Consider the following 23,393-nt stretch of genomic DNA (forward strand, 5'->3'; position numbering starts at 1 on the left):
GGTCACAAGTGGAAAGATTGGGTCATTATTGGAGAGATGGATAGCAGGGTGCAAATGAACAAGTCTGTGGTGTGGGATGATTGACAGTAGAGTTAGACTGAGAGAGAAGTGGGTTGGTTTAGACTGGAGACAGAATGCTAAAAATGGGGTGTCTGAATTTCTGTCTGCAAATCAGCTCATGGGCAGTTTTAGGGGAGGCTGAGCTGGATGTGTGCCCAAAGGATGAGAGGCAGTGGATACAGCATTTAGCAAGGAAAACTGATACAGACACTCAAAGAAGTGTTCTTAAACTGAGCATAGTCAAAGCTTGAAACTGGTTGCCTTGCTGAGCTTTGGAATCCCTGTCCTTGGAAATGCTTAAAACTTCACTGGCCAAGACCCTGAAATAACTGACCTGACTTTGGAGTTAGCTTTGCTTTGATGGTGGATTTGGAGTAGAGCATGTCCAGATGTCTCTTTCAGCCTTAGTTATCATTTGCTTCTATGAAATTCTGCCCATGTTAGAGTATTCTCAGAGGAGAAGAATGTGCCCTTTCTCTGCAGTCTGCTTTTGGTTTAATAGGTGAATTAATAAAGGAGTCTGTTCTGGGTCTGAATAAGCTGTGTAGATTGATCATTAAATGAGACTTAGGATCTGGTTTAACCAACAGGATGCTTTTATTTATCCGAATGAGGGACTTTCTGTGATCACCTTGGAGTGTGCCTCTCGCAGCCTAGTTTTAGTCCAGTCCTCCAGTCCCCACAGATAATAATAATAAACAGAAATTATGGATGAGGGAATCTCAGCTTGTTAGGATTGTGAGGTTTCTTTCCCTAAGCTTAATTTTACTACCTAGCAGATTTGTCTGATGTGCATGCAAGAAAAAAAGAGAGAAAAGCAAGGAGACAGGCCTGGGAATGTGCTAGAAACAATCCAAATTCCTCAGTCCAGCCAGGAGAGTGCAGAGGAGCTTAAGGGCAGGCTTCACACTGTGCTGTTCCTTCTCTGTCAGGTGTCCCACGCTGTTGGTTTCTATGTCCTTTGTATATGGGACAGTGCCATGTAGAGCAGCTGAGTTTGGATATTTGCAGTAAGGATAGCATGTGGGATTCTCAAAATACAACTCTTTACACACACTCATGGTCTGAAAGCAAAAATAGGAAGGATTAGTGTTCTCCAGTACTTCCTCATGGCAGCCCATGGGCTTGGGAAGCAGTTCTGTCCTGTATTTGTTTGTGCCTTCTTTTCAGTTTGCCAAACTCACTAGAGGAGCTTCTGACAGAGCAAATAATTTCTTAGGGCAAATAATTTCTTAGGTAACTTCTTTCTGATTCCTGGGTAGAGTAGTTAGTCTCTGTGCTTTGGTGTAAAATCCCAAATTCACAGTTTGTAATTAGGAACGAGTTGCAAGTTGTGTGTAGCAGCAAGCATAATGTGCATTGAAAAACTACATTTATTTTTATCTGTCAAGACGGGTAACTGGTAGAAAGGTGGTATTACCAAGCTGTTTATAAATTGGGATTTTGATGGAGATGTAGTTCACATGTTGTGTTGTTCATTGTGCTGTCGTGTATTGTTTGTTGCCGGGTTTACATGTACTGAGTGTTTTCTCTTGGGCTTTTTTTGCAGGAGATGAGGGAGAGGCTCTATCAAGGACTATCCCAATGGAGGAGGAGGAAGATGATGATGATGACGACCCTGAGAATAGGTATGATACCCTCCGTAAGGACTTAAAAACGATTATAACACACCCTAGGCGTGGGCGCAAACCGGCGCAACGGAGGAGCAAGCAGGTGGTAAAAAGCACGGCTGCCTGCCCGGTAAAGACTCGCTCACGGGCCTCCCGCAAGTGTGAACACGGGGCCAGAAAACAGAGGCCCAGAGCCAGAAATGCAAAGCAAGTGTTTAGAAGTGGTAGCTGAGACACCTGGCTGGGGGGTGTTCTCAAGGCACTGCAGCACTGTCCCGCTGGGGTTCCCGGTGCGAGTGGGAGGTTGGTGACAAAGGATCTTGCAGGCAGGTAAAAAGCTGCTGCTGCTAAATGTGAATTTCAGCTAGTTCTGGGAGTAGAAGGTGACAATTTGCATCTGTGCAATATGCAGTGCTGCAATATTTTCAGAATTAATTTGGTTATTACTGTTACTTAATATGCTTTTTTAATTGAAACACTTTTCTCAATAAAGAGAAAGCACAAATGTGGGGAAAACCGTATTAGATATTTTCAGCTGTTAATTCAACTGAGTTTTAATCCACTAAAAAGTACCTAAAGTGACTAATGTGAGTTAAGGCCATGATTCTACAAGCACTGTGCATAGGCTCAACTGGTATGAAAGATACTAATTATATATTTTAAGTCTTTGCATAGATATTTTCAGAATTGTGGCTTACATGTATTGCTTCAGTTTTGAAATCAATAAAAGAGAATCTCTGTAAGATACAGTTAGCTAAGACATGTCATATTTTACCAGTAACGTTGTAGCTTATCAAAATTAGCTGGCTAGAAATGTAAAAGCTTCATTTCCTAAGGAGTAAATGCACAACATGAAGTATTGCTCAGCTCCAAGCCACAGTTTCTTTTTGGAAGTCACTGTAGTTAGACTGAAGAGCTGTTCAACAAATTTTTATATAGTATTTCAGAAACTGATTTTTTTTTGTTGTTTTGGCCATATAGCATGTGTGGGACCAGTTGCTGGTGGAGTCTTTTTCTGCTTCTGAGCCTTACTAGTTTAGAATGTGGAATCCTTGTTTCACAGAGTTGTATGTTTGGATATGTGGCTGAAGTAAATTTTAAAAACACTGTTTTATATCCTTTACGGACCTCAGTTTGGCATCAAAATGCTGCTGCTGAATTAGTTCTTGTGTGGTTTTAGTCATCAAATTTAACCCAGTAATTCAGCTGTTTAAAGAAAGATGCTTTTTAGGGACTTGACAGCACAGGGTCATAAGCAGAACATGTAAACTTTGGTATAACAAGATTTTTTAAAATTCTGTTTTCATTTCAGTCCTGTTTTAATTATTTTAAATTTTTTTTTCTTCCTTTTTTTTTTTGCTTTTTGAGTTTCTGGTCGATAACTAAACCAATACACTTTTGTCAGAAGTTCAGCATTTACCACACAGATGTTTTTTTGACAGAACTCACTCATGAGTTCGAGCTATATTGGGAAATGAATGAACTTAATTGATAACGAACAGTAATATAACTTTGGGCTTTAAAAATCAGTTTCTGTACTTTGTTTTGAAGCTGCCTCTTTGTTAAGTTTTTATTTAGGGGATCTTTTGAACATCTATTCATGAGATGGAGAGGTATTTTGTCAATAAACAGTGTTGTCAACCTTCAGACATGTTAACTGGTAATGCAGTCTGACTTTACCTTAATCATGTGTTGTACTTGGCACCAAAATCAGAGCTATAAACTGTAAAAAGATGGAACAAATTTCAAGAAGTTAAAAACTTGTTCTTCTGTTTACTCAACACAAAGTGTTTAAATAGTTTACCTACTGATTCAGAGAAGTTGCCTATTTTCTTCCAGGCCAAAGAGGGTACGTAGTACCTGCTGGGTGTTTGTAGTGTGGGAACTCTCCTGTTTGCAAGTCTCTAGTTTAGATGTTCTGTTATTTGCATACCTGGGGTTGTGCATGACATGAATATTAATAGTCTTGAAATCATCTTTGCCAAAATGCAATATCCAAGTGGGTCATACTATGCCATACAGTGCTGTATGCTTTCATCTTCTGTTGTGTAACTATTATTGGTCCTTCTGATCTTTTAAATGGTACTGTTTGATATGTTTGCAGTAGTTCTGTTTATTAAGAAGTTAATAGTGTATTTAATGCAGAATGCCTTTAAGTATTTGATGGTTACAATAAATTTTTGTAAAACGTTTTTCTTGTCCAAGCATTTAATTTAATACAACTCTGACAGCTTGAAAATCAGCCTCTTCCAACAAAGACAGCACAGTATTTAGAACAAGGTGTTTGGCAGTTTTCACTCATTTTTTTTAGACATGTATGACATTTCATCCAAATATTAATTTCTTAAAATATATTTTAAAGGGTTCTGAATTTTCTAGTAGTATCCTAAAGGCCCATTTAAGCCAGTAGTGCTCTAGCTGGAATTCTGGTGGCTTTTATTAGCCACATTCCACCATCCTCCCCCACCCAAGGGCTTATTTCAGGCAACCTTATTTCTACATATAATTAGTAGGTATTTATGAACACTGAGTGTGAGTTGATGTAATCGAATTGGTAATGAAACATCACAATAATGAACTAAAATTTAAAATCATGGCTTTTTAAGAAAAGTGATTTTTACAGTGGTAGCATTGTCTCACCAAGATTTTGAACAATCTCTAAAAGAGTCCATTGTATTGGCACTGTGAAATGCATGAACAAGAGTGGTGCAAATTACCATGTGGGCTTAACTCCACATCATGAGAGGCTGCACCTACTGTTCCAGTTCTGCTGCAATGTCTGAAGGAGCTTTTAAAGTAGTCCTGCAGTGTAACTAAGCAACCCCTGGGTAACTTCCAGTTTGCCTGTCTTGTGAAAACTCTCTCCTTTTAGCACGACTTAAAAATCCATAGTAATCAATTCATGATTTAGAAATGTATTCTGCTGGTGTTGTTCTTACAAAGGGGAAATACCTTTGAAGCCCAGTCGATACAAAATTGTGCATATGTGCTGCTATTTGATTCTAGAGTTGGTTTTGTGTGTCCTGGTTGAGGTTGCAGCCCCGTTCTGTAAGGCACTGTATAAATGTGTGTTGGGAGAGTGCCCTTCATATAAATGTCACGATAAGTTTAGATAAGATGGAGTGGGGCAACATGACATGCTCAAGGTCACAGCAGATCAGTGCAGGAATGAGTGAAATGCAGGGATTTTAAAATTTTATTTTATTTTTTACTTTATTTTTTACTACCTGAAACCCCGTGCTGGAGGTCATAGGGCTTTCTGTGGCTCTTAATTAAATCCATTGGTGATGCTCAACTGAATGGCCAAGAATCCTTTATGTCCTTGACCTGAGTAAATATTACAGTCCCTTTTGATTTACATGGTTTTCTCTGGAACAATGTGAGTGAGGGAATTTTCACACTATCATAGCTTGTTTGTCTTGCTGCTGTTAATGCAAATACTGAAATGTTAAAGCTACCATGTGAAGTTTCTTAGCTTAGAAACCTGATCACTTTAAATGTGTTTGTCATAAAGTAGAAATATGATGTGTTATCCTGGTCAACATCTATTGTAGTTTAATATAAAACCAGCTTCCAGAGTCCAGTACTCAATTTATTCTAATTCATATAAGCCATTTGTTGCATCAGTCATTTTGTCACATGCATTTACAAGGCTTAATCTCTTTGGGTCTAATATTGCTTACACTTACCATTCTTATCAGATCTGTAGTTAATTAAAAATGGGCATCTTTTAAATCCTGAACGTCTTAATAATGTCTCACATTTTTAGCCTAAATTAAATGCGTTGAAGAAAATGCAGCTTTTCTCACTAACAAACAGTCCCATCTCAGTTTGGTTGCAAGTGGTTAAGTCTTTATCCTAGATAAAAAGTAGGACTAATTTTCTATTGTAGCCATAACTTCTTAATCAATATTATTATAAATAATTAGAAACTAATCAGTTTACCCAATCTGATTGTTGGTTATGCTGATGATTAATAGGAAAATGAGAGCATCTTCTCTTTATGGATGGTAGATTTTGTGCATGGTCTTTTTAGGTGTTAGATACATTTGCTGCATTCTTTTCCTCTTAAAAATATACTTCATTAAAGAACAAGTAAAAATGAAGGTCTTGTTTTGCTAAGAGCCAAAGTCAGCCTTTTAAAGGTGACTTGTATAGAGGTAAGTGTTGCCATCCACAAGCTGTGTTAACTTTGCTAATGCACTTGCCAAAATAAGTCAAAGGCAGGACTTTCAGGCTTCAATTTCAGTTTTTTTCCAGGCCTTTTAGGTTTTTTTCTCTTCCAAAACTTGGGGTTTTTATTGAACAAGAAGAGTAGCCAGAGCACTGCTCTGCGCATTTTCTGGAGTACAAGTCAAGGGTAAATGATTTATGTGAAAAGCTGTCAAAGGGAAGCCAACCTGTGACATTCCAAGCAGTTTCATTTTGAAGAAAAAGTTCTGACTATTAAGAGATGGAAGAAATATAGTCTGAATTTCTTACATGAGGAGCTGTTTATTTCTGTTGCTGTTACACATGATGTGCTGGGTTTTAGAAAAATCAACAACCAGTCAAACCCTAAGTCCCTTTTCCAAATATCCTCTGGGAGGACCTAATGCAAAAAGCATTTGGAAGAGGATGTTACTTTTCTGTGGACTTAAGTAAGTTTTCATTGGGTTTATGCTGTGATCTCATGATAGATGTGGAATTAAAGTTCTCCAAGGGTACTGCTTGGTAAAGTTTTAATCAGTTTTTTCTTCACAAGCCATTTCTCAAGAGAGAGGGGGAGGGTGTGTTTTGGATGCTGATGGATGGTCTGACTCACTGAACAATCTGAAATGTTTATTAAACTATTTTGCTTCCATCTTTTAATAATAACTGAATATAAATTAGTGTGAGAGTGTTTTTAAAAAATAACACTAGTGCTCAAAAATTAGAAAATACTGTGTGGAGTATCAGGAAAGATAGCTTGGGAAAATTCCCTTAGAAAAACTTCTTTTGTTTTGGTGGCACATTGCAGGCTGGAAAATGAAATATTGATTGTTAAAAGCCTATTTTATAGTGCTCTGTAGAAGCAGTTTTCTGGTGTATAAGCAGCTTTGCTTGAGGGATCCCTGTTCCTTTGCCATTCCCAAGTGAAGCCTGGATTGTGGTTCAGTTCCATGGGTTTTGAGCTGTTGTTTTGACTGGTGTGAAAGCTTTCCCATCCTGAACTATGTATACACAGTATACATTAATTCTCCCAAAAGGCAAGACAGATGAGGTTTCACCTAGAAAACACATCTTTCATTTAAAATGGATGACCTCAGAATGAAAACTACAGTATTCCTGGTATTTATATGAGGAAGACCTGGTTTATCCTTTTTCCTCCTGGAAGTACAAGTACTCTGATAAGTCCGCTATTTTCCTGTGCTTTTGACATACCGTTTTATATCCTGCCTTGGATAGACTCAGGCAAGATGTTTGTGTTAAAAGTGCATGTAAACAAATCATTTTTCCATAGTCACTTGTGCATTAGCTGGAAACTTTCTTGTTCTGCAGTGAAGCCATGAGAAGCTGAGCGGACAGTTTGTGGAGCAGGAAATAAGATGATAATTTTTATCTGAAATTCAGGTCCTTGTAGTGTTGGTCAGACTTTTTGGGTATAAGCACATAAGGGTTTTTGCTAGAGTTGCTGTAAGGCAAGTGCTTGTGGTTAGTTACCCAGATAGACCATGAATAAAATGAAATCTCTAAGTCTGTACATTTTATAACCATTTCCAGTCTGCTGTAAAGCAGGAAACTTCTCATCTAAAGAAGCTTTATACAAACCTGCTTTCTAAAAGCAAGTCAACACATCACATTTAGTGTGAGATTTTTGCTGATAGATCCTGTCTTGCCACAATGACTTTTCATCACGTGTCTTTTTTTTCGTTCAGCTTTCAGCCCTTTTTTTGAAGTTCTGAATGGTGTAGGATTACACTTGTCATTCATCGATTTACTTGAACAATGGAATAAATAGTGTTTTCTGTTTTACTTCAAAGAATTGCCAAGAAAATGCTTTTAGAAGAAATCAAAGCCAATCTTTCCTCTGATGAGGATACGTCTTCAGATGAGCAGCCGGAGGAAGGAAAGAAGAAACCTGCAAAGCAAACTGAAAACACAGGAGATGATGGTAAGCACCAAAAAGCCTCTGGGACAAAATGGTGCTGTGGCACCTGTCATGATTTCAAGGGTCACTTGGGAAAATGATGGTTGTTAAAGCTTTCAGCAAAAAATATTATTGAGGTTGATATGTATTTGCCACATAGAGGCCAATGTATGTGGTCATGAGGATTATCATCTCTTTTAATCTCCTGTATGTTTATTTTTTTGTTACAGTCTGATTTTTGTAAGCAATTAAGAAGTCCTTGGGGTTTGTGAGGGATAATCTATACAGAACAGTAAGTTCTGCAAGTGCACAGGAGAGATTTGGCTAACACAGCCATTGGAACAGGCATTCCAAGCATTCAGGCAGTGTGAAATACTTAACATTTGAGAAAACTGGTATGTCGTTGCTTGTAATTCCCTGGAAAAGCACAGGATTTAGCCGAAATTAATTCAGATTTTAATTCTTGCCCAATTTATGTAAGATAGGAAAGTGACTGGTATGTATGTGGTACTGACTCTTCTGTGTGACAGGAGAGAATGAACAGGAAGACAATAAGTCTGAAAAGGAAGAAGGTAATTCTGAGTCAGATTCAGACGAAGAAGAAACATCTAAGAAGCCCAGATACAGACACAGACTGCTGAGGCACAAGCTCACCGTGAGTGATGGGGAATCTGGAGAAGAAAAAAAGGTGGTGAAACCAAAAGACAAAAAAGAAGGGGGGAAGCGCAGAAATAGAAGGAAAGGTACATAATCCACATCTTTTTTTCGGTCTTAAAAAGTACTTGCTTCTATAAAATAAGTCCAAAGCTTGGCAGAATGGAGATCTCAACCTCTGTGATTTTAAAATCCCTGTATAAACTTCCTTGTATATGAAATCTAGAATTCCCTTATCTTTGTGTGATAAATAGTTTTGTTTGAAATGCTGAATACAGTTGCAGCTCTCTCCACTTACTGTGTCCTCTGAATTGGATTAATCTGGTGGAGTCTTAGAATATCCATTTTAAACAGCACAGGCAAGCCCAGGATGTCTAATTTGGGAAAATCAGCCTTGTCCTTTAAGTAATTTCTCTCTTGGACTGGCAGTAGTGCCTGAGGAATGTGTCCATGCTGGGATTCCAGTGGAGCAGGCTGGAGCTGAGCAGCAGATGGCACTGTGAAATGAGCCTGGGCTGGGGGCTGGCTTTATTGTTGCAGGCAGCAACAAAGAACCTGTGGGGGTTTCCTGGCCAGGAAAAGCGCACTGGGCTTCCCTGTGTTGCGCTGATGCCAGCCAGCTTTTGTGGTCTTCCACAGAATAAAAGATGCAATGTGATTTGTTTAGCATTTTCCTCTGTGAAAACTCTCCTTTTTATCTGTTCGCATATTCAAGTTTTTCCTCCATATGGGATTAAAACTCTACCTACAACATTTCTTTCAGGGGGAATAACTGTAAATTACCTTTGAATTAATGTGCAAATAAGAGGCAGCTCAGGATTCTTTAGCAGACCTTTGTAGTTGACTGCCCTCAAACAGAACAAAGTATTTGATTTCAGTTTGCCTTTTTTAGCCCTATGTTATTAATGTTACCTTTCCCCATGTATACGGAACAACCCATGTTTTAAGCCTTGTCATTCAGAAAACAATTGAACTTTCCACTGTGTTCAAGGTCAAGCTGAAATTAAAGGTGTTAAATGCCATGCTGGTGTCTTAATTACCTAAAAATGCCACTGCTAGCTCCTCAAAGTGCTTAGGAGAGTATTGCTAATGCTGCTTTTTAAGGCGCATTTTTAATTGCTTTTTGAGGCAGTTTTGAGCTTGCATTACCTGAAGAAATGCCAAGCCATAAATGCAGTGATGTAATTTCATATGTTGTTAGTAAATATGGGTCCTTTCTTGAAGTATGGCTATAAAATGACACGTAGAGCATTTGAAACAAAAGCTTCTGTTTAACTAAAAGTCATCTTTTGTTTTCTGAAGTTCCATACTGCTCCGCACGGTTCTCCTCCATCATATAATGCACTCTCTCATTTGCTTGTAAAATAAATGTAGATGTTCATGCATAAAGACCTCAAGGCTTGTTGGCACAATAAACCATCCACCAGGACTCAGCTAGTGCTTAAATTTTAACCTTTTCTTCTCTGTACCCCTTTTATCCCTCTTGCTCCTTATAAATGTGGGTTTAATGGGTCCCATATTGTCTGAAACCTTGGCAGTGCTTGTTGCTCTTAACCAGTTTGTTGTACAGTGAGGAGCTGCTGGCTTTGCAGCGATGCTCACCATGAAATAAATGCTGGTTTCTTTTTCAAGTGAGCAGTGATGACTCAAATGACTCCGAGTTCCACGAGTCTGCAGTGAGTGAGGAGGTCAGTGAGTCTGAGGATGACCAACGACCAAGGACAAGGTATGAATAAAACTGAACTGTGCTTACCCTGTGTGTATTTGGGGTTTTAATAAAACAGTTTAGGCAGGGAGATTGTAAAAGTTAAACACTTTGGAGCAGTTCTTAAAACCCCTGATGATACTTATCTATAGGAATTATAGAACATTAATTTATTTTGCAGCAAATGGGGGAGTTTTGAATTTTTACCACAGTGGGGGCTACACAACAATTTGATGAGCCAGTACAAGAAAAGATGGACAAAAAAATTGACATTTTTATGTCAAATACACACTGTCAGCTGGTGGATTGCAGTATAAAACTACTGCTCGACAGTTCTGAGATTCTGTAGGGTTTTCTCATTGCTTTGTGTGTCCAGTGGGCTGAGGGGCAGGAAGGAATTTGGAAGTCAGCCCTAACTGCACAAAAGGAGTGCATATTTTATTAATTAATGATGTCGTACTTCTTTACCATTGTTTTTCAGCAAGGCAGTGGGTTATTATGGTTTATCGATAATATTGCCTTTTTGTATTTTAATAGATCTGCCAAAAAAGCTGAGGCAGAAGAAAACCAGCGCAGCTACAAACAGAAAAAGAAACGAAGGAGGATAAAGGTTCAGGAGGATTCGTCAAGTGAAAATGAGAATAAGGTGCTGTATCATGTTTTGAAGGAATAAATGGGGAGTTGCTGTCTCTTCTGCCAGCTGCTCAGGGTATCTCAAACAGCTCTGCACAAAGGACAGTAAAAAATTAAAACTTTTCTCAATGTCAGTTCAGGCTAAAATTTATAAAGTGCCACCATTGTGGAGGTAAAACATTGTTTAACTAAAAACTTTTCCTGTCTACATCTTGATAAAAATGCTTGATGTTGAAGTAAATGGAATTTTTAATCTAAATGTAGGTGAGACAAATTGTAGATTAAAGCTTTAGTAGTGTTGGGGTTTCTTGTCCTGTGTGGTGGAAGTAAGGGCTGATCTGATTTAGCACCAGTATAACAGGGAAGAAATGCTTTATTAATAATCATTAGCAACTATTAAATGATAACAATGCCTTCAGTACTGCCTTTGCACAGCGGGGCTTATCTTTGGTATCTCAGAATACATTACAGTTAAGGTGGCACTTCTTTTGTCATACTTTTAAAAAAGACATCTTTTTTCTTGTTAGCTGAACTTCACCTGTGTGTATAAGAATTTCTGGGAGCTTGTCTAAGAAAGAAGGGTTTGATGGTCTGTGCCATAATTTTCTAGCTAATGTGTACTTGATTTAATTTCTAATAGAGTAACTCCGAGAATGAGGACAATGATGACTCAAAGTCTCCTGGAAAAGGCAGGAAGAAAATTAGAAAAATTATTAAAGATGATAAACTTCGAACAGAAACGCAAAATGCACTTAAAGAAGAAGAAGAAAGAAGAAAACGTATAGCAGAGAGAGAACGGGAGAGAGAGAAATTGAGAGAGGTATGGTCTGATTTCTCTGTAAAATTCTGTGAACTTGAATTCCTGATCATGTTTAAGATGATAAATTTCAACCTCAGTGTAATTTGATGAGTAATTTTTGAAAACTGCTTACATGCAGCCTTGTAAGTCACAAGTTTTATCTGCAGTTTCCTGCAGGGTGACCTTGGTAAGTTTTATTTGATGCTGAGATCTTTAGAAAGTTGTTTCAGTTCCCTGCTGCTTCACTTCAGTGCCAGAGTAAGTTGTGAGGCAGTAAAGAATTGAAAGCTTCTTTTTACTAAATAAATTATGACTTCCAGTTCTGCTAAATCTGATGTGTCTCAGATGGTGGATGTTATTCACGTGAGAATATTCCTCTGGTGCCCTGGTTCTGTTTGCAGGTGATAGAGATCGAAGATGCTTCACCTCTGAAATGTCCCATTACAACCAAGCTGGTTTTAGATGAAGATGAAGAAACCAAAGAACCATTAGTGCAGGTTCACAGGAGTATAGTGACCAGACTGAAACCACATCAAGTAGATGGTAAGGGAAGACTTTAAAGGAAAAAAAATTAAATTTTTCTCTCCAGGGGCACAGCACTTTATGCAGACTGAATTAGAATAAAAACTCCTTGGCAGGTAAAACCAGAACGTTTTCTCTTCTCCCTGTCCCCAAGATCAGTCAGTCTGCATCCTCACAGTAATGTTTTCCATCCCAGTTGCCACATCTTCAGAGAAACTGTGAATATAATCAAATTCAAGACAAAGATCATCCCACATACAACCCACTGGACAGAAATGAATCAATAATTATCCTGACAGCTGCTTTCCTAAGAGTTATCATGATCTCAGTGATCACAGCTGTCTCTTATCAGGTGAACTTTAATAAAGTGAATGTTTAATCAGAAAACTTCAATTATTTCCTTCAGGTGTTCAGTTCATGTGGGATTGCTGTTGTGAATCTGTAAAAAAAACCAAGACATCTCCTGGCTCTGGCTGCATTCTTGCTCACTGTATGGGCCTGGGGAAAACATTACAGGTAAGAAACAAAATTGATTTCTGTGTAGCTCCCTTGCAACTCAGAACAAGAAAATAAATACAGCTGGTAGGAGAGAGGCTCCAGGAACCTGTTTCTAAGACAGTGTGATAATTGTAAGCAGGTTGTGGTTTTTACTATCTTCCTCATTCGTTTTCCCTTAAGTGGTTTATTTCCTTGACTGTTTTTAAATTCATTTGCTGCTGATAAAGTACAAGTTTATCAGATTTGGTTGTTTTTATTTTGTAATGCCAGACTTTATTTCTAATAAAGTCAGATGCTGGTGGGTTTGTGGGGGTTTTTGGAGTGAAACAAAGCTGAGGATGATCAGAGGGACCGAGGTCACTCGCGGTACGACCAGTTCAGGCAAACCAAGCTGCAGCTGTGGTTGGTGCTGGTGCACAGCAGGTTTTTAACTCCAGCTCCAGCAAATATAAAAATTTTCTTTGTTTAGGGAAATTGGAGTGACAGACACAGTATTCTGACAGTCTGTAGTTCTACAGAACACTTTGAAAATCACCTTTGAAAGGTGTATTTTTCACACTTGATTCTAGCTTAGGTGGTGTGGTTCTTCAGGAGTTAAATCACACCTTTTAGTGGAGATTTGCAATGCTTTGCAGAACTGTTGTGGATGGGATAATCACACCTTTTAGTGGAGATTTGCAATGCTTTGCAGAACTGTTGTGGAGGGGACTTTTTACACCTACACTTTTACACCATATAGTTTGATTAAATACTTCACAACAGAGGGTATTTTTATAGTGATCCAGATGTGTTAATGACAGTAATTTTGGCTGCAACTTCTTGATAATCAAAGAAAAAGCCATAGTTAGAAACATATATCAATATAACCCATTTTTAAGGCTGGTGTTTGAAGCTGAGGTAGTTGGTTTTTTCTGCATGTGTCCATCTGCCAGTCACTCTGCTGTGCTCTGTGATGCTATTTGCTGTTCAGATCTTAAAAGAGCTGAGCCACCACGAGTTCTAGGAGACTTTGCAAACTGCAAAGAGATCAGGGAAATCAGGCAGCTGGGGACTTGCTGGCCAGGACAGAGGACTTTGGTCATGAATCTTCCTGAGTAGTTTTGTCTTACCACAGAACAACCAGTAACTCCTTTTGGTTCGAAAGCGCTTTGTTGCCCAGTGTTCCAAGCACGGTCATGCAGTTTGAAATTCCTCTGAACAATCTATTAAATCAGAGTTGCCAGATACCAAGATTTTATGCAGAAGGAACTTCTGCTGTTGTGCATTAAAAGTCCAGTGGGAGAGCTGGAGCTGCCATGGGATTTGCTGACTCTTCTCTAATCCTGCCTTTGTTTGCTGCTGCTCAAAGCAGGCAGCCCAGCAGGAACACGGAGTGACACCAAAAGATTTTTGGGTTTTTTCCAGGCCTCAAGGAGGTGTTGTCATGTGCAACATACAGCTAGGCTGGCTGCAGGGTGAATCCTTGGAAAACATTGCCGTAACCTGCTGCAGAGCTCTTCTGAGAGAATTTGCTTTGAAATACCTTGAAAATCAAGTGTGAGAAACTGCTTTAGGACTGAAGTTCACTTCTGAGAAACTTGACTGTGAATTTATTTTGTGTTTGGGGCGAGTGTTGGGAGAAAGCTTAAAAATGACCTGATAGAAATAATTAATTTATGAAAATGATTGGTGAAATGTAAAGGGAAGGTTCTCTATTTATGAAATCCTTCAGCAGTTCAGAAGTGGATCTCAGTATGTGAAGGATGTGTGCAGCCATGTAACACAGAGTAAGGAGTGTATGAACTCCAAAAACACCTGTATGAAATTTTAACCAGTGAGTTAAAACAGGAAAAACATGTTTAAACAAGGCTGTTATTGGTAATTTAATTACATAATTGAATAGATACATTTATCTTTCTTTCCTGGTGTTTATTTGGTGTTCTGCTTGTTTTTTTCTCTTGCAGGTAGTAAGTTTTCTCCACACAGTCTTGCTATGTGACAAACTGGATTTTCGGACAGCTCTGGTCGTGTGTCCACTCAACACTGCCTTGAACTGGCTGAATGAGTTTGAAAAATGGCAAGAAGGTTTGGAAGATGAGGAAAGACTAGAGGTAAAAGGCTTAAAAAGAGTTCTTCATGAAATAACTGAATGATTTGCATAATTGGGAAGTTCCACCACTCAGAGTACAGGCTAAGGAATGCACTTTATGTGAAAATTCTACTTCATATGTTGTAAGTATTAAAAGTTGCACCATTCTTTGAGTATTTTAAGAGTAATTAAAGCTTTTTTTTTTCCTCTTTGGAAGGTCTGTGAGCTGGCAACTGTGAAAAGGCCTCAGGAGAGGAGCTACATGCTGCAGCGCTGGCAGGACGAGGGAGGTGTGATGATCATTGGCTACGAGATGTACCGAAATCTGGCCCAAGGCAGGAATGTGAAGAGTAGAAAACTTAAAGAAATATTTAATAAAGCTTTAGTCGACCCAGGTAAGTGAAAATTAATACAGGCTGTATAGATTGTACTTCCCAGGTGTATGTATATGAGGAAAGAAAAATAAATCAGATTTTTTTTTTTGTTGGCTTTTGCTGAGTTACAGAAATTTGTGCAGAATCTCCCCCATCTGCTTTTGTAAATAGATATCTGTAATAGTCTTTTCTATTACATCAAATACAAGGAATATATTCTGGAAACTTCTCTTACTAAGTATTCTTATTTGCTAGCATTGCTTCCTTTGCAAAGTAATTTGAGGTGTCTATTGGGGATCCAGGGCTGTTTTAATCTGTTAATTTGTTACAACCACAAGCTGTTTTGTCCCTGATGGAAATTTACCGTTAAGGGCGCAGCTACACATGAAAATAGTAGACAGTGTACCTTAGAAGTGTGAAAAAACAAGTGTTAATGAAGCGCTAATTAAGGGAATGCAGATAAAGCAGGTAATTATTTTTTCAGTCTTGAGAAACAGATGTCTGCTTTGAGCTGAGCTGAACTGAGCAAACTTATTGTCAACATGTATGGAAGCACTTGAAAGTATTCCAAGTTAATATAGCTGATTTCTCAGGTGGTCACCAAAAAGGAGTAAAAATTTTAGGATTAGGAAGGTTCACCATAATAGCAAAATTTCCTTGCAAATTCTGAACTGGCAGCTGATACCTGAAAATAACTTAGGGTTATGCAGGATGTCTTAAAAACTGGTTTTAAAAGGCACCTTTGCTGTACTGTTGGTATTTCTCCTTGAGAATGCAGATATGGAAGGCAAAGTAAATGGAGGTGGGTTTTCTTGGATCTTAATTATCTGACTGGACTTTACATTGACAGTCTGTGATTGGTTTTATTTTTTTCCCTCTTTCTGATTGATAACTGTACTTGGTGAGCTTGATTTTGTGAAGTTTCCTTCTAAAGCAGGGCTGTGAATTCTGTTCTAACAGACAAAGAGATTATTTTAAGGGGAAAAGTAACTTTGTGGTTATTGGCATTGGCCAAGTGGAATTGGCATCTCCAGCTCTGCAGAAAGGCTGCTTGAGCAGCTAAAACATTAATTTTCTGCCAGCTTGACTAAGTCCTACAGTGGCTGTGGAGTCAGGGAAGCTCCAGTGCAGCAGCTGATGAACTATTTTTGTTGCTATATGTGTTGATTCCACACACATTATTTAAGCAGCGAAGGAAATGTACTTCTTGCCAATGGGTTTTTTGACTCCTCCTACCTAAGCTGTAGTTACTGAGAACAAAAAAAAACCTCAACAATAAACCAAACACCAAAAAAGAGGGGGGGAACCCTGTGCTGTCAGTGCTATTCTGTATCTGATTTTCTCAGGATATTGCATTTATTGAGAATATTGCCAGGAAAGTCAAAGCAAAGGGATAAAAGGTGTGAATTGCTGTGTCAAAGTAGTGGTGACAGGACAGTAATTTCGTGCTCCGTGGGTCATGTTCTGGTGCAGTGATGAAATAGTGTTATACAGTGATTGATTGTTGTGGGAGTTTTCCCTGGTGGAAAGTGTAAGGAAGGGCAAACATTAGGGTTGTTACCATGTGTCTTTCCAGCAGCACTGTCCCTTCATGGATTTGTGTTTGTGTAACCCCAAAAATGCTGGACTCTGGGATGTTGGACAGTGCAGTGCTAGGAGGAGACAGTGACTGGTGTGATGTGCCCTGTCCCATCCCATGCTTTTACCCTGCTGTGTTCCTGTTCTCCTTCCAGACCTCTTCAGACACTGGGACAGAGCAGTGTTTGGGATTAGGTCATGGACTTGTGTAGATTTAATTGGGTTTGGAAGCCACTGAACCTTACAGATTCTGAATAATTCCATATGAACATGGAGCCTCCTCTTCTCTTCTGTTCTCTTCTAGGACTGGTTGGTAGGAGGGAATCAGACCACTAGGAAAGTCAACCTTGAAATAACTCCTTAATTACTTTTATAGAGTCATGGAAACTTGAAGGTTGGAAAAGACCTCCAAGATCAAGTGCAGACTCATGCCCACTAAGCTGTGCCATGATCTTCCACATCTACTCATTTGCTGAACACTTCAGGGATGGTGACTCCCTGGGCAGCTCCTTCCATGCTTAACCACTCTCAGTGAAGAAATTTTTCCTAATACCCAACCTGAACCTCTCCTGGCACAACTTGAGTGCATTTCATGTTGCCTCATCTCTTTCTATATTTTAACTAATTGCCAAAAGATAGAAATGTCCATGTGTTGCTACCCACTAATTTTTGGAGCCATTTGGATTGGCTAAATGGATGAGAACGTGCATTGCAAGATTCTCATTTGATTTTTGCTCTCTTGGTGAGTCAGCATGGACAGTTGCAGGTTCCAGTGCAGGACAAAGCCATGTGCTGGCTTGCTGCTGGGACTGGAGATAGGGAAACCTTGGCCTCTGAGAGCATTTCCCATTTAAAAAGCTGCAAATTTGGTATTTAAGTGCTAATTTAATGAGATATGTCTGGTGAATACTCCTGGGGTAAGACATATTATATATGTGAAGCTTGTGTTGCATTGTTAAGGGGACCAGAGGGGGAAGGTTTAGCCAAAGTTTATGGGTGGAGAAGTGATTTCATTAATTACCCAGCTCTGCTACGTGGAAGAATGGCAGGATTACATACACATGCAGGTTTTCCAGGCTGCTTTGTGCCATTGCTGAAGGGCTGTTGGTTATTGATCACTGCTGTGCTCTGCTTGTAGCACTTCAATAACTTTATTTTTTTTTTTTACTTGTTGCTACTCACAAAAATTCTCTCACTGTTTAACTTGGAAACTGCTCTTTAATTGACAGTTGTATAAAGTTCTTGTAGACTTCAGAGGAACAGGAGAACTGTGTATATATACCTCTATATATCTCTCATTTATATATTTCAATATATTAACATGTGCAAGTACAGTAAGGATGAGAAGGTGAAGACTGTAAGGAAAGATTGCATGAGTAGGGCTGTTTAGCCTAGAAAAAAAACAACTAAACTGACACATTTTCCACCATTTAGAAGCTGGTTAATGGAAGGAGTGTTATCAGTTGGTTTTGACATCATTTGGGGAAAGGAAAGGGCAGAATTTATTCAGATTTGCAGCAGCTTGGGTATTATTGCACAGTGTTTTAGCAAGAGAGGCTATGGAGTTTCCCACTTCTGTCAGGTCTGTCCCTTTCTCATAACCCTTATCTCAGATGGAGAAAATGATCTAAATGATCCCCTGAGGTCCCTTTAAGTTTTACATTCCTGATCATATTTTGAGGAATGTTCTGTCCATAATGATTTGCATTTGTGTTTTTTAAGAACAAGGGAAAAACTCCACACATTTATGAAAATCCCTGCTGCTGAACTGTAGCCAAGATGTTAGTTCAAGATATCAGTGCTACATGCCTGCCAAACAAACCATGAATAATTGTACTAAGATTGGGGTTTTTTCATATTTTTACTGTCATTCACTTACTCTAAACAACAGGTTTTGAGATGGTTTTGTAATTTAATTTCTCTAACTTCATGTGAATGAATCACAGTCTTTAATGAAATGAGGACTAGAGAAAGGATCTGTCCCTGCTGGAGATGGTTATATAAAATTAAAGGAAGGCTTTGTGTGTAGCCACTCTGTTTTTCATGCTGTCAAAACTGGGAAGGTACAAAAGTCATGAAATAATACGGGGAAATGTTTCTGTGGCAGATGGGAAAATTCAGAAATACATTGGCTTGAACAAGCCTAAGTGCATTTGGAATTCATATGTGGATTTTCAGAATTGTCTTCTAGACTTGTTTCAAAAGTTTGGGGTTTGTTTTGTTTGGGTTTTTTGCTTGGAAAAAAATATCATCTTGATTTATTTCTTTTCACATGTGAGATTCAGATCACTTCTAAATCACCTTAAAATGGCATGATTAAGGTGTCTGGCACTGGCATGTGAGTAGTCAGAGGTTGATTGATTCTCTGTCGTTGATCACTGCCATAGAATTAATTTTGTTCTTTACAAGGCAGTTTAAATTTAGTCTGACAAAAAGTATTCTCAGTAAGTTGCAAAAGATTAGACTGTCCTTGCTGACAAATCCTCCTTTGCTCCTCAAATATTGGCCTTTTTAGAGCTGAATTGCTGAACCCAACTGGTGGCTTTTCTCCAAGGTGCAGCAACTTGTCATGAGCTGCTTTCAGAGTTGAGAGTGCTGGAACTGAGGTCAGGTTTAGAGCTGGTAAAACATTTCTTCTGAGTTACTAGTTGGATCCTAGAATATCTTTTACTTCATTTTCAAGGAAAGAAATTCCAGAAATTGTGCTAAATCTGAAAGCAATTAGTGTGTGTAAGTCTGTTCTGCCAAGTTGGGTATTATTTATCTTATTATTAGAGTTGCTTTGCATACTGTGGGAATGTGTTGTGGTGTGGTTTTGACATTCCTTGTGCAGCTCACTTAAACCAGAGTGATATTTTATCTCCTGGAAGAAGGCTGAGGACATTGCTGAGGTGACTTTCAGCTGCAAGGTGGCAATTCACTTGTCTGTAATTCAGATCAAATCTGGTTGTTTTATATTATCTAAGACTTCTGATTGCACTCTGTCCCCCTAGTGATATTCTTGCCTTGATGAAAAATTTCAGGTTACCTGGTTTTTGGGTGTTTTGGGATTGCCCAAGTGTCAGTAGATGGCAGCCTAAAGCTGGAGAGAAGGAGTTTTACTGAGTTTTGATGGGATGGATGGAGGTGCAGCTGTGCACAGCCAGCTGCAGGGATAGACCATTTTAACAGGAATATACTGCAAAGCTGAATTTAATCCTTGCCATGAAGACTTTACAAGCAACAACCTTTAGTTCACCAGAGTGGCTACTCTGAATGCTTGTGCAAAAGCTGAGTGAGAACCCAATCAGTGCTAAAAAATCTCACCATGAAACACACAAAAAAAAGTTTAAAAAACCCTTTAAGTAACACTGGTTGAACAAATTTTGGATACTTCATGCTCTCAGGTTCTTTGTGGCAATAAAATATTGTGGAGAGATTGAAAGTTGTTTCTTTCCAGGTCCTGACTTTGTGGTGTGTGATGAAGGTCACATATTGAAAAATGAAGCATCTGCAGTCTCTAAGGCAATGAATTCTATTCGGTCTAGGAGAAGAATAATTCTGACAGGGACACCACTGCAGAATAATCTTATAGAATGTGAGTAGTCGTCTTTTATTTCCTTCAGTACACATTTGCCTGTCAGCCATAGAAGATATATTTAGTTTGATTGGAAGAGAAGAATTTGATACAGTGCAGCTGCCTGCGACGTTTCTCTGTATTTAGATGTGACTCGTTTATTTTCTGTTTGCATTAATCCCAGCACTGTGCTTTCCATTTTGAACCACTCAAATCTGGGTTTTTTCTCCTAGATCACTGCATGGTTAACTTCATTAAGGAGAATTTGCTTGGCTCAATTAAGGAATTCCGGAATCGATTCATCAATCCCATCCAGAACGGTCAGTGCGCAGACTCCACTCTGGTGGATGTCAGAGTGATGAAGAAACGTGCTCACATCCTCTATGAGATGTTGGCTGGCTGTGTTCAGGTAAGAACAGTTTGTCCCTAACTCATCACTTTGTTTAACTGCAGGGAAGGAGAGGAGTTATTTCATCTCCCTCTGATAAAAGCACCCAAAGGCCTGTAAACTTCTGATTTGAGAGCTCCATAAATCTTCTAACTTTAGTATTTTTCACTGATTGTTAGATCTCTGCATTCTTTGGGATTAGATAAACTTCACAGTTTTTCTCTAAATGTCAGTGTATTCTAAAATACAAGTGTTAGAGAATACAGCTGTTTCCTGCTAGGAGACAAGAGCATTTTATGATAGAGTAGGATATGAGTTGCTTTGAAATACTCTTTTTTTAATTCCATATGCACATTTAAGAGCTGCCTTAAAGTCTGCACAGAAAGTTGCTGGTCCATAGCTTGTCAGTTGTTTCTGAATATGTATTTTTTCTGATCTGTGAGAATCAGAACAGCAGAAAACAAGAGAGAAGGAAAATTATTCAGGTTCAAAAGGGTGAAGAACTCATTACCTTATAGACCTTAGTTAAAAAAAGCATTGGATGAAATGATTTTCTCCCTGCACCAGTGCAGAACAGATCCTGTCCATAGAGAGCAGCTCTCTTGTGGTCTTTGGGTGAGTGGAGAGACAGAGTAATGTAAGAGTCAAAAAAACCCAAAACAGAAGTAAAATTGGGGTTTGGTATTCTAAAAAAAAAAACCCCAAAAGTAGTTCCCAGAGCAGCTCCTGGAGTTGCAGTGAACTTTGCAAGGACTTGGAACTGGCCATGGGCTTTGCAGGTCATAGGCTTCGGTGTGACAAGCACCTGAGTGGGGCAGGTGTGTTTCTGCTGCAGGGCCTGTGGTGAACTGTTATTTACTGGCCCAGATTTTCCCACTGTGTGGCTGGAAAGCACCAGAATCACTGTCACTGATCCACAGTGCTTTGTCCTTTGAGATGCCACAAGTCCTGAAGCTCTCAGGAGTCGTTCCCATGTTTCTGTGACTGAAGCACTGTTTGTAAAATTGCAGAGGAAAGATTACACAGCATTAACAAAGTTCCTGCCCCCCAAATACGAGTACGTGCTCGAGGTGCGGATGACCCCGATCCAGTGCAAGCTGTACCAGTATTACCTGGATCATTTGACAGGTATGTTCCTGCAGCTCTCCCTGGGGACAACACTGATGGCATTTAATAAGGGGCATTTTGCCACAACTGGTAGGTGAAAATCAACTTTCTGAACATTGTACCATGCACTAAAGTGCTTGGACAGCAAACAAATAGTCTGGGGTTTTTTAGTTTTGTTTTGTAGTAGAATACTGCAGCATTACAGGTCATTAAAGGTAGCTCAAATTAGTTGGCCAGATTCATTGAAACCTAAATGCAAATGTTATTTTGTGTTTTCCATCTTGGGCTGCTTTTACAAAACCTAAATAGACATGTCTGTCTTTTTAGGAGGATTTGTATACATTCCTGTACTGGGGAGCAATGTGCTTTTATGTAAAATATATAATCATGTTTCTCATTATCAAGACGAAGGGGAAAAACTAATTTGGACAACTTTAACTAGGAGAAAAAATGGCTGTGACTGAGTAATTTGAGCCCTTTTACAAGAGATGTTACAGTGTGATGTGCAGCTGGAAAGAGCACTCAGATCTGCACTGATGGGCTCTTGGAAGGGGAGCACTGTGTGGCAAACTCACTTCAGGGCTCACTCTAAAACCTGAACTTTATTGTCAGGTGTAGGTGGTGGAAATGAAGGTGGAAGAGGCAAAGCTGGAGCTAAACTGTTCCAGGATTTCCAGATGTTGAGCAGAATCTGGACTCACCCTTGGTGTTTGCAGCTGGATTATATTAGCAAAGAAAATAAGGTAAATTAGATATATCAAAATACTCTCACTTGAGAACTTTCCAAATAAGCTCTGCCAAACTCTAGGTAAAGTTTCGTCAAGTTAATGGAAATCTTTGTTGCTGTGGGGTCATTTTGCTGCTGGTTTTGTCATATTTTTCTTGCTGGGTATGTTGTCATTCTTAAAACATTTTGCAAGGCCAGGCCTTTGTAGAACTTACCATTGTTTAAATGAAGAGTAAGCAGATGGCTAAAGATTTAATAAAAGCTTCTGGATGAACACACTTAATAATTTCTGTTTTTTCTCTTTTTGAGGGCTATTTTGATGAAGACAGCATGGATGACTTCATAGCTTCAGATTCCGATGAAACTTCCATGAGCTTAAGTTCTGATGATTATGCAAAGTAATTGAGCTTTTATTTTGTTTGTTGGTGTGGTTTCCCTTACAGAACTGAAGTGATTTCTGTAAAGTAGATGTTTAGTTTATGTATGTTAGAAAATGTTTTCTTGCAGTGGGATTTAAAAAAAAAAAATCATGGGGTGTATCATGTTGCTTTTTAGGAAAAAAAAATCCAAGGGGAAAAAGGTGAAGAAAGAGTGTAGCTCAAGTGGAAGTGGCAGTGATAATGATGTTGAAGTCATTAAAGTCTGGAATTCAAGATCTCGTGGAGGTGGGGAAGGAAATGTAGAAGATCTTACAAACAACCCTGCATCAACAAAGTCAGATGAAGGTGAGGATAATACAGAGTGATGAAAATGTGAGGCAGCTTCATTTTGCAAAAGGCAATTTCAGAGGGCTGTCAGGAATTGTGCTGGATGGCAGAATGGCAAATTCCTTAATTCCGTACTTACAGCTCCTGCTACTTCTAATTTATCCTGGAAATGTATCCAGGATAAATGTATTTGTCCTGGAAAAACAAGGGGCATCAACTTAGCACTTGGGAGGTTTGAGGCAGGGAAGCTGCACAGTGAAATTTTTAAATTCAGAAGTACAAAATTATATAAGTTTAA

General features: G+C 38.9%; 1 protein-coding gene across 2 annotated transcripts in view; it reads left to right on the forward strand.

Annotated features, from left to right (window-relative positions):
* Positions 1-23,393, forward strand: part of ATRX (ATRX chromatin remodeler) — a 66,238-nt gene that overhangs the window by 27,796 nt on the left and 15,049 nt on the right. For both annotated transcript variants that reach the window (XM_032124403.1, XM_032124404.1), the window contains 16 exons: positions 1,610-1,688; positions 7,673-7,803; positions 8,310-8,522; positions 10,066-10,159; positions 10,676-10,784; positions 11,412-11,591; positions 11,972-12,113; positions 12,499-12,608; positions 14,534-14,680; positions 14,876-15,053; positions 20,050-20,187; positions 20,400-20,575; positions 21,565-21,682; positions 22,274-22,404; positions 22,698-22,786; positions 22,944-23,113. In XM_032124403.1, coding sequence (XP_031980294.1) covers positions 1,610-1,688; positions 7,673-7,803; positions 8,310-8,522; positions 10,066-10,159; positions 10,676-10,784; positions 11,412-11,591; positions 11,972-12,113; positions 12,499-12,608; positions 14,534-14,680; positions 14,876-15,053; positions 20,050-20,187; positions 20,400-20,575; positions 21,565-21,682; positions 22,274-22,404; positions 22,698-22,786; positions 22,944-23,113 — 2,205 coding nt within the window. The remainder of the gene's footprint in view (positions 1-1,609; positions 1,689-7,672; positions 7,804-8,309; positions 8,523-10,065; positions 10,160-10,675; positions 10,785-11,411; positions 11,592-11,971; positions 12,114-12,498; positions 12,609-14,533; positions 14,681-14,875; positions 15,054-20,049; positions 20,188-20,399; positions 20,576-21,564; positions 21,683-22,273; positions 22,405-22,697; positions 22,787-22,943; positions 23,114-23,393) is intronic.

The sequence above is a fragment of the Corvus moneduloides genome, chromosome 14 (genome assembly GCF_009650955.1).
Source record: "Corvus moneduloides isolate bCorMon1 chromosome 14, bCorMon1.pri, whole genome shotgun sequence".
NCBI classification, from domain to species: domain Eukaryota; kingdom Metazoa; phylum Chordata; class Aves; order Passeriformes; family Corvidae; genus Corvus; species Corvus moneduloides.